Source organism: Anolis carolinensis, chromosome 1, assembly GCF_035594765.1.
Source record: "Anolis carolinensis isolate JA03-04 chromosome 1, rAnoCar3.1.pri, whole genome shotgun sequence".
Lineage (NCBI taxonomy): Eukaryota > Metazoa > Chordata > Lepidosauria > Squamata > Dactyloidae > Anolis > Anolis carolinensis.
The window spans coordinates 269,339,960-269,352,070 of NC_085841.1; the positions used below are offsets into that span (position 1 = coordinate 269,339,960).

The 12,111-nt window shown below is 34.2% G+C and overlaps 1 protein-coding gene across 3 annotated transcripts in view; it reads left to right on the forward strand.

Moving 5' to 3' along the window:
• Nucleotides 1–12,111, forward strand: part of tsg101 (tumor susceptibility 101) — a 38,881-nt gene that overhangs the window by 16,543 nt on the left and 10,227 nt on the right. For 2 of the 3 annotated variants that reach the window (XM_008107600.3, XM_062967657.1), the window contains exon 8: nucleotides 1,439–7,960. In XM_008107600.3, the coding sequence (XP_008105807.1) occupies nucleotides 1,439–2,019 (581 nt within the window). In that variant the 3' untranslated portion in view covers nucleotides 2,020–7,960. Of the gene's footprint in view, nucleotides 1–1,438; nucleotides 7,961–10,884; nucleotides 11,088–12,111 lie in introns of those variants that run through there. The other variant, XM_003214747.4, reaches the window with a different exon arrangement.

A 12,111-nucleotide genomic window follows, 5' to 3' on the forward strand; every position in this document is an offset into this window, starting at 1 on the left:
TCGCACTGAGAAGTTTATTTGGATTCCTGCCATTTCATAGCTCCCCAATTCTCTTCACTTAGCGTCTCATTCATGTATGAAACATGAGACTGAAGATCTCTGAAATGGCAGGAAGTGTATATGTATGTGCAAATGCAGGTATTCCAAAATATCATACATATAAAATATTTATGTTCCAAAGCATTTATGATAAGGAATACTCAACATTTATAAGCCTAAGATTTAGATCAGCAACTATCTTCCATTTTACAGTGATTTCTCAGTGTGGTTGCTGCGTACTTACATGTATTGGTTAGAGGTGTGCTGGGTAAAATACTGTAAAGTATTAACAATTAGTTTTGTTTAGAAAGGATGCCCTAATAAACTTGAAAACAGTGGCCAGACCTTGGACTTTATATAATATTGTCACTAATTATGAATGTCTTTGCCCTCTAGTAAAGAGAGTCTAATTAAAACTTGAAAACCTCAACATTTCATAAGTCCAGTCTTATTCAGCATGCAAAACAAGTTTTCTCTCTTGTAATTTTGCAGTACCACAGTATATCTGACTACAGACTTTTCAATTTTATTGAAGTACCAGACTTACCAAAGATATCTTATGGTTTAGGTCAGGAAATTTACAGTACTCAAACTACTATTCTTCCAAGGTAGTACTAAGCGGTCTATATTTTTGTTGGGCTGCAGGCTTTGCAGTTTTTAAAAAATGAATTAAAATATGTGATGGAATGTAGCAACAAAAATCAACCCATCAAAAAAGAGGAAATTAATACATATTTATTAATACATATTAATACATATTTAATTAATACATATTTCCTACATTGAGGTTTTTTTTAAAAAAAACAGCTTAAAAAAGAATTTAAAAGTGAGGCATAATGTGCCAACAAAAAGGGAGGAAATTGCAACATGCATACATTTTAAACTTTATTTAACTCTATTTTGATGTATTTGGAATAGATAGACTTTCTTATATGTGTTGCTCCATACATTTTCTTAGATTTTGAATATGCCAGCATGCCATTTCTCTCTCAAATGACATTCTGAACTGAGAAACTTGACTAGCCCTGAATGCACTGGCAAGCTGTAAATGTGCTGATCCTTCATCTTGTAAAAAGTATTACAAATACTTTTTATCAAAAGTTTCTCAAAAGGAAAGGTAAGCGTGGATTCCTTTCTATTGATATTACTCAGACACAGGTATTTTGACATACAAATTTCATACACTACTATGTTATAGTTTTCTAGACTGGAGTTCAGATAAAAATATTTCTTAATGAATACCAAAGACATACATTTTGGGGTAGAAGCAACCATTTCATGTTCTGATTTTTCTGTTACATCAAATATTATAGTGTAAAACCACGCTGGGTAAAGTTTTCAGAAAGTGCTTAAGCCTCAACGTTTATGAAGAATTAATGCATGTTTGTTCTCTTAATAGCAGATGGCAGAAGAAAGCAGAAACAGGTATGGATTTGTGGTCATTCTTATGTTTTTTGGGCAGAAAAACGGTCACTTGAAAGAAGCTTTGCCCCAAAATTGGGCGTTCGGCTGCAGGATGCCAAATTACATTGGCTAGGAAAGAGCGGCATGACTTGGGACCAGTTAATACCCACTCTGTTGCACTCGCGACGTCGTCTAACAGATCCTGATGTTCTGGTAATCCATTTGGGGGGAAATGACCTGGGGACAGACAGAAATATGGATATCATAAACCAAATGAAGAAGGATCTGGGACATCTTAAGCAAATATTCAAGAATAGCATTCTGGTCTGGTCAAATATTGTGCCCCGTAAAGTATGGAACCAAGAGATACACCATGAAGTGATGGAGAAAAGCAGGAGACAAGTCAATCAAGCAATTGGCCATTTTATTGAGCGTATTGGAGGAATAGTGATTCGACACGATACACTTGTGCCAGGATCTCCTGGATTGTTCCATCTCAACGGTGTCCTTTTATCAGAAAGTGGAACAGATATCTTCATCCTGGATTTACTTAATGCTTTGGAGACTTTGGTTTGACTTATACCACAAAGGAAGAATTGCTTAAATGCCTGTGAATTTATACTAGTATTGAAGTTCTACAGATAAATATGAAAAGTAAGGGGAATTTACAAGTAGGAAAATTGACTTGTTATTCATGTGGTGGGCATGAGTTGGTAATGTTGTAGTCTCATGTGTTGCCCGGCAGCTGGCGCAACTGTACATCTGCCCATATATTTAATTGTGTTATGTTTTGCTTCACTTTTTAATATTAAATCCATTTCTGATGTTTCCTTAGAGGCAGTGCCAAATAGTTTAATAATTTAATTCTGTTTTTATAGCCTAAAATTCACAGAGGAATGCACATACATATATCAGCTTAAAGTATGAGTTGGTAAAAGTATTTCCTATGGGCGGTAGGGGGCTACTCATCAGTATTGATTCTTAAATTTAAGAAGTACTGTATAAATTCTTGAATGAGATGATATGAGTAGGTAAGTCAGCTGAAGAAGATTCCTAATATATCCCAGAAATTGAGTAAGAAAAAGAAAGAGAAAGAGCACATTAGATCCCTGATTGTTTTCAGATGCTGATTAATAGATTGATGTTTAAACCATAGTTCCCATTTCAACTATAATAGGAAATGTAGTTTTAAAAAACAAGAAAGAAGACAAAGGGGAAGTATGTGCCTGATGCATGTTTACAGCTTTAGTGAACTCTGGTTTCTGTAATATCTGAACTGACCCTGGGGCTGTGTTGCTGTAGCACATTTTACGAACACAAAATAGTCTGTGCAAAAGGAGAACTGTAATGACCAAATAACATATAGTGACACCAAAATCCCCAATACAAAGCTCAATACAGTAGAATGAAAAATACAATGAAAAAGGAGCAACTGCTTTCAAACAGAAAGTATTAGGAGAGGTTGGAAAAGTTGTTATAGGTGGCAGTGTTCTTAGCTTTGGAGCAAACAGAAATGTTTGTTTTTCCCACTGCCTGTAATGCATCATTCATTGTAAAAGATCATCATAATATTCTCAGTGCAGTTAATGACATTTATAAAGGATTTTAAAGCAGTGTGCTTTTGCTATGATTATATCACCCAGGGCTAAAGAAATTTCCAAGTTTGATAGGATTATATATCGCAATCAATTGTAGTGGTAAATTGGGAAGAGAATAAAATATAGGGAAATGTTTGCACAGCCAAACCATGTAATAGAATTAACAGTTCTGTGTTTTAAAAAAGTTTCAGAAGAAAAGAAGTTTCAGTGTTTTGATGCACAATCCCATTTAAATTACTTTCATATGACATTGTGCCTTCAAGTTCTTTCACAAGTGTGTGTGTGCATGCATGCACATGCATGAAAGAGATACAAGTTTCATCTACGTATTTGAAGCCAAACCACAGAAGAAATGTAGCTGATTCTTTACTGTTATAGCTTTATTGACCAAACTTCCAAACCTGTTAAGCTTCCTGGAGGTAGAATTTGGAAGCTAGTTCAGCACAAGCTTGACTGTGGAATGTAGGACTACAGAAATGAAATACTGCAGACATCCATATAAATATTGCATGTTTAAAAACAAACTTTAGTACAACTTATGATGAAGAAAGTTGACATTGCTATTTTATTCAATTTCTCTTTGAATACCTCTGAGATTTTCTAGCAAGAAGAATGATATAGTTTTTAGGTGTTACAAGGACTGAATTCCAGGGCACACATAGCCCCACTTAAAAGCACTCGCAGCAGACTGTATTTTAAATACTTGCTAGTAATAGGGCTTTGAATTCTAGTATTCTGTCAAAACCTAGTATTTTTTCTATCTCATTGATGTTGGTAAGAGTTATAGATTCATCTAATTTGTATCATTTGGATTTTGTTTTTAAAATAAAATTGCCTGTCTCTTTTCGTCATTATGTGTTATGTTAGCAAACTCTGAATTTTAAATGATGTGAATGATTTCCCTCTGAACATACCTTGAAATGTTCTTCAGGTTGCTAAGTGTGCTCTGTTTATACTACCAATTAGAATATCCACTTCCCAAAATTTATTATATTCTATTAAAGTAATGCAGCTATATGAAATAATATTAAGGTTAAACTGTAAATATGTGTTATGGGTAATTGGTGACCCTTATTTTTTATAAATTAATATGTTATTTTTTATTTAGATTTTCTGTTATATAATTGGAAATACCTTCCATTTGTACAAAGCAGTAATCCTCTTACGTCATGGTTCCCATTCCACGTCATTCTACTTTCAAAAGAGGGATTTTAGAGAGACTTACAGTAAGGACAGACTGAAGATACATTTTTGTAGAAATTGAGTGTGGATTGTTCTTTACATTTAAGGCTTTTTTTTTCTTCTGGAATGTACTCAGTATGCTATTGAGTATTCTGTATAACCTTTAGTTAACACATATTATTTGGAACCAGTGAAATGAACTACATGGTGTATTCTTTATTTGCGAATAAGATAATCAGTTTAAGTTTACTTTTATGTATTTTGAATTATCAAGACAGTGTCCCAGAAATCTTAGTTATATTGCAATAGCGCTGTTTATGAAGATACATGTACACTTTTAAATCTGAGTGTGTGAAAATAAGAACATTTCAGATATATCTTGACTTTTGTTGGCCTTTCTATGGGGTGGACCCTAAAAAGGGTGGGTTTTGAAGATTTTAAGATGAATAGATTTTTGGGATAAAACTTAAGGCATATTTTGTGGGAATATTATCTTCTTCCTAAAGATAATCTTGAAGCAGATGAGTGCTTTGATTGCTTGCATTCTCATATACAGACATCTAGCCTATATTCTAAGGTAACATCAAAAGAAAGAAGAGGAAAAAAACCCACTGTATTTATTGTCACTTTTCTGATTCGATGAATGTTAAAAGAAATAGAATTGTATCTTTTTATCAAATAATATCAGAGAAAATCACTTATAGCAAGAGGCATTTTATATTTTCTGTTTTTAACAGTACTGTGCACTGAAAATACTGTTCAGAATGTATGCTAGGAAGACCGTGTCAGCAATACTAGAACGATTTTATATTGCCAAGTGAACAGTATGCTGTGCTCCTCAGGAGGCAAGGTCATTTCATATCAAAGTTGGTGATCAACTGGAATAGTGTCAGTATTAACTTTTAGATTTTTGTGTTTTCAGCTTATTATACAGTTCAAGAGCTGTAAGTTCCATGTTAAAGGTTACAATATTGAATAGCCTTTATGAGTTGTTGAAGATATTCATCATTCTTGTTGTTGGCTGTATCTTATTTGAACAAAACTTGTTTGTTGGTTACTGTAAAGTTCAATTTCATTGAATTATCCAGGGCGTAGTATATCTGATTCCTATGCATTGATGTGGAAGTTGAATATTGAAGAACGCTGACAGGAAGAAAATCACCTCATTGAGATATGGTTCTGGAGAAAAGGTCTAATGATACCATGTACTGCTAAAAAGACAAATAAGTTTTGGAGCAAATCATGTCTCAACTCTCCCTAATAGTGAAGATGACTAAATGAAGACTGTTGTACTTTGGACGTAGGGTAAAGTGGAAGGCAGTAGGAAAAGAGGGAAATCAGTTGGATTGATTAAGCCATGAAAGCTATAGCCTTGAGTCTGTAAGACCTGAGTCATAGTAATTGCTGACTGGGTTCTTGGAGTTCTGCCATTTGTAGAATTGCTATAGTTTGAAGTCAGTGGCAGCTGATATAATGGTAAGCTCAGCTAAAGAATAATCTCCTATGGCACTTTTGGAAGTTAGCAAAATTGTTGTTTTCAACCTGTTCTGGAGCGCCTATTTATATCTAATGAGCTTTAACAAATGTACTCTAATTTAATTATATTTAACATTTAACCCCACTAGATTTAGATTTAGATTTGCACCACTGGTGCAAATGCCACTGGTTTCAATGAATTCCCTATAGTTGGAATTGACTTTTATTTATCCCTTTGTTTGAGATCCCTATTTGGTTAAAATTTAGCACTACAACATTATTCAATTGTGTTGAAGATTATATACTATATTAAATCTGCTTGATGATACATATTTTTTAAAAATATATTTTAAATGCTTAGAGCTTAACTTCTTCAACTGGCAAGTTGAGTCTTGGCTTCTGTTTTTCTTTCTAATTCATATGGCAGTCTGCAGTTCTGTAAGGTCAATATCTTAAGGTCATTTCTGAAATCAGACTCTATATGGCAAAGGTTAGATGTCTTGGGTGTTCTCTGAAATAAATGGCTGTATGCCATTACATCTCCTCAAAGAGTGGCTAATTATGGAAGTGATAGAAACTGTTAACGGCTCATGTACTTAAAGGAGGTCTGTAAGCTATTAGTTATTTTATGAATACATTATGGCAATTGTACATTGTAAAATTGCACATGCACATTGAGATTGCAGATTTTATATTTCTGTTTTATTTTAAGTTTTGGGCAAAAATATTATAATATTGATTAAAATATTGTCCTGAGTTATATGTATATGGAATAAGCAGTACTTATACCTGTATGCGAGGAACAGACATCTGTAGAGGAGGATATTATACTCAGTTGTTAGTCCACTATTTGCACAGGGGTTTTGTGTGTTAGCTTTTCAGAAACATCATCTTAGTTAATGTGTTGTAGCTAGTGTTCAGCTGTCTTGCCAGCAGGCTTGGCATGGAAGAACCACATGTTGACAGCAGGAAACCCATATCAATCCACTATAAAGGTACTGTATTAGAATGCTGGCTTCATTTGCCCACTTATTCTGTGCCATTCTTACCACATATCTAGTCCATTAAATACAATTTCTGTGTCTAAATCCGGAATCATGCAAGCACCTCACACTTCTACACCAGAGCAACTTCCTTTTTCTCAATTGCCAGATAACTAGTGCTGGAGGGTTTCTGGATTATTGGCAAGAGGGTCTGCAGTGGTTCCTTCTACAGCCGAACCCATGTTCCATCCTCCTCTTAGTCTGTAAAAGATATTTTTTTACTTCGTATTTATGTCAGGTGAGAGGAATTCATGCAATTTTTTTTTTGTGGGTAAACAGTTTATTAATATGTTACATAACAAAACAGCAAATTATAGCAGATAAAGTCAGATAACAATCCTTTTGAAATGTACATGCATATCTACATTAGGCAATCAACCGGTTAATTCTAACATTGAGTACATATTATCAGTAACTCAAAACATAGAATTGCTCTTTCTACATGTTATCCACTATTTTCAATCTGGGTTTCTACTCATTTTTTTAAAAAATTAAATATAAGAGTTCACCCTAACATTCAAACAAAGACATACAACGTATTACACACAACAGACCCTGCACACACCCAAAACCCCTATTCCACACAAAATAAAACCCCTTCCCCACACCCGTGCACCCTTCACCATGACTTCCAACCCTGAAGCACTATGAAGCCTTTAAACCAATTTATCTATCCTTGTTAATAGTAGAATTCATGCAATAATTGATGTACTTATTAAACAGCTTCTATTAGGTCACTAATCGCTCTTACTTTGTTTTGACTAGTTAAATCTAGCATCTTTATGTGTTATTGCATAACCATACTTGCACAAATCACCTGAGATGATATATAGTGTTAAAAAGAATGACTTCCTATCATACTAATTAATAAAAGCCAGATATATTTGAAAAGAAAATGACTATTGCATACTGATTTGAACCCAGCATTTGCAGTTTTCAGTAGGGAGTGAGACACACAACATATTAATAAAACAATATTTTAAAGCTAAAAGCAAAGAAAATGGGATAGGTATGTTCCTAGTTTTCTAATTACACTGCCCTTGTGTAACTCCCAAATACGTGCTTATATTTAAAGGGGAAATTGTGATTTGTTCGAAAACTCACAGACAAGCTGTATTATGCTATAGATGTTCACTCTGGTTCTTGCTTCTTTATTGGTCTAATGTAGTTTCATTTTTGAGTTTGGATGAATTTATTAAAAACAATTTTGATATATTTTGTTTTGTCTGAAATAACTGATTGTATGCATATAGCAATATGTAGCAGCCTAAATTTCTTCAGAACATGTTTATTTTACGGAGATATCCATGTGATTTTTATCTCAAAAGTATTGTATGAGAAATATTCGGTATCCATAAGGGGTATTTCTCGGTCTTACGTGCTTTGAAAGCATTTTAAGCATGTTTTTAGGGAGAATATAACTATCTATTCCATATTCTTAACTTATTAAAAATACTGTCGTCCAATGTAATCAAAGGCAATACTGCCAATCTTTAAAGTTAACCAAAAAAAAGTTAAAAATTGACCTTTAAACAAAAATCAGCAGAACGGATGTAGTAATGTTTTCCATTAAAAGATGTTTGTTTGTTTAATTGAAGTATGTCATGCAAAAGAATTTCATTGTTTGACAACATTTTTCAGTTCATAAACATTGCAAGCTGATATATTTTTGAAGAGCAGAACAGAAATATTTAAGGCAGCATATGGGATGTTTACTTAGGACTATGAACTGGATGTTTACTTAGGACTATGAACTGTAACTGACATGAGTCCAAGATTGAAGATGGAATAAAGAGAATGAAAGTGGATAAGAATACATCGATAAAGACTACAATCAATAACTAAATTTGAAATGTGTTGTGAGAATCTAGAAAATAGCCATCATTTTAAGAACTTTCACATTGAAAAGCGTATACTCATCTTCGTCCAATGTCATTGAAACTAATGCAAAAGAAAATGAAAGGTTGAAGGAAAAAATGCTGAAACTCAATAATACAGTATCCTTCATTTTTCATCAAGTGAAGTACCAAGTCTTGAGTTGGAAATACAGATCAGAGACAATGGTTCCCAAAATCATTTTGGCATGAAGAATGAATCTACAAGCAACACAGAGGAGATTTTTTTTAAAAAAACCTACAGGATGAATTGTAATAGTTCGGTTATCGTTTCTAGGTGGATATTTTAAAAAAGTTTACATTGAAGACTAAGACATTGCTGGGATGGACCATATTTTGATGATCTTTAGGAATCTGATGATTTTTATAGCAAAGGGAAATATATTAAAAGGACAAAGAATGGACATAGTTATGAAAAAGGCAGTAATTAAGAAGAGGATTTTTAATACTGAACAGAATGGATGGCAGCAAGCTCAGACTACATATGAAAACTGTGAATTGGTATGATAAGGTAAAATAATTTTAATATTAGAGTTCTTTTACTAATTTCTGTTAGTTGATATCACTGTGTATTGACTTCCACAGTGCAATTAACACTACTGAAAATATATCCATAGGTTGTAACACTACTATGTAAGGTAGGATATAAAGGTAGGTTATAAAACCTGACATCCTAAATATAAAGAATTTCCTAAGATAATATTGTCCACCAGAAGATAATGAAAAAAAAACTATAGATTGGGGTCATTGGTGTGCATTTCTAGATTGTCAGTTTGGAAGAGGGAAAAAGAATGCCAATTGTCCACGACAGATACATAGAATTATATGTCTAATGGCCTTTGTTGTATCATATTTTATATGACATATGAATGTAAAAGGAAATAAATATTTGGCATTAAAGTAGCATTTCATTGCATATGTCATTCAGTTCTCTTTCAATTTATTTAAAATGATGAATAGATACAGGTTCTTTAATGCTTGTTCTAAATGTAAAATCTATGTAGAAAGCTTTTATATTTATAGTTGTACTCTGTGTTAAGATGTTCAGGACCTTGCTAAGCTAGCATAGAAATGGAATTGTAAGCAACTTGGAAGTTTATGTATGTACCTTCAGAAATGTAAATTCTGCAAATTAAAGCAGTGTAATACTCTGTAACTTTTATTATTTAAAAGTTATGAACAGTTGAATTAAGAAATGGCTAAAATGATAGATTAGTGAGATTATAAAAATATTTTCACAGTGTTTCTTTGGAGTGGGGAGTCCATTTTAATTTTTTATTTTCATTTTGATTATTGTTTTTAATGGGGCAGGTGTGGGAAACTAAATTGATGTATATTGTGATATAATTCATATTATTATTACTTATTTTTATCCCCTGGGTGGGATTCAAAGCTGTGTACATGGGTAAAAAGAGCAACATAAACATAGCATAAAAATTCAACAAAACATCATAAATCAATACCCCTCCACAAAGCTCCTCTTGTGTGGAGATTTTAAAGCTAGAATTGGGGTGGGTGTGAAACAAGTGGAAGGCACTAACTTTGGACAAGATTAACAAGTTACATCTGCTGACAGGATTTCTCAAGACATAAATAGCACACAATACATATCATAATTAGACAGACTATAATAAATTACAGTGAATATCATTTTAAAATTCCTAGACCTCAGACCACTGAGGTTGTTTGTAAAAACAATTGTATTAAGCTCCTAGATAACTTCATTTCTTTTAGGCGGTATGAGAACATTTCCTGGTCTAAAGTAGCTTATAAAAATGTACATTACCAGAGCTGTCTGGCCACTCCCTATTCAAGATTGTTAGGAAAGGCTTTGTCTCATAAGAAGGTTTTAATTTGCGACCAAAGGCCATTAAGGAGAGGGCTAATCGCACCTCTCTGGGAAGGGAGTTCCAGAGCCACGGGGCCACCACTGAGAAGGCCCTCTCGTTCCCACCAATTGCACTTGTGACGGTGGTGGGACCGAGAGAAAGGCCTCTCCTGATGATCTTGGAACTCGTGTGGGTTTGTAGGAGAGATGCGGTCCCTCAAGTAGGCTATTGTAAAGACAATATAGAGGAAAATTATTGTCTTTATAAATTATATAAAATTACTTACATCGCTGAAAATATTATTTATATATATATATATAGAGAGAGAGAGAGATTAAAAATTATGAACAGTTGCACCCTGCAAGCTTCTTTGCAATTAGAATGGCTTATTTTTGTTGCTATGTTTTTTATTCCACAGGCCCCAGCAGAGATGGCACAATTAGTGAAGATACTATTAGAGCTTCTCTTATTTCGGCAGTGAGTGATAAGTTGAGATGGCGAATGAAAGAAGAGATGGACCGGGCTCAGGCAGAGCTCAATGCCTTGAAGCGGACAGAGGAAGATCTGAAGAAGGGTCATCAAAAGCTTGAAGAGATGGTAACTCGCCTTGACCAGGAAGTGGTAAGCAAAAAAGTCTGTCCTTTTAGGCTCTTAAATGTTGTGTTTCCTGGCCTCTTATTTCTTGTCACAACTTTGCCTGTTCAGAGTTTCTCTTTCATTGCCAGTGCTTCCACTGGTTGCAGCACCTGTTGCTCAACTAAAAAATTTTTTTGTATGTAAACAACAGTATTCACAAAGGATGGAGGATTTACCCTTGTTGTGAGTTCAGTCTCTGCCATGAGACAGATGGGTTTCAGAGTCTTTGTTAGCATCATGACCAAATGTTAACAGCTCACCAGTTGTCTGTCAGTTAATTTGTATTGGTCGTTTGGTTACGTTAATTGGACAGCTTGATGCTGAGAAGAGATATGAAGGCTGAGAATGGACTGGTTGTGAATTTTCTACTTGCACACTTTTCGTAGCTACAGGGGAAGGAAATGGTTCACACTTGCATGTCAGTGGCCCTCCAGTCTATGGATTCCATTAACCACAGCTTGAAAATGTCCCCCATCTCCCCCCAAATTCCAAAAAACAAGCAAACATTTTGCCATTTTATATAAGGACACCATCTTACTTCACCATTGCATGTAAGGAGACTTGACCATCTACAGATCTTGGTATCTTTTGAATTTTGTTGCAAAGTTGTTTGTACTCCTCCCCTTTTATTTTGCCATCTGCTATTTGCTGAGCTCTGACTTCCATTAAGTGTTTTGTGTCTTGTCGGATTCTTCTAATCTTCGTTGGAGGAATGGATTTGCCAAAGTTAACTTTTATCGAAGAACAGATGAGTCTATGAGCTGAGCCTGTACATATGATCTTTTCACCAATAACCGAGATACCACTGAATATTCTTTATGTATCTGACAGTATAGAATTGATTTGATTTTTAGTCTTACTGTCGGGACTTTCCAGGACCACTGTCTCTCTGCCTGCTTTTGGTGGTATGTGTTCATTATGTGCAATTGGTTGCTGACTGCAAATGTTGCTGATTGTGTTCCTCTGTCATTTCTGACACCAATTCCAAAGCTTACGACAAAGTATTCAT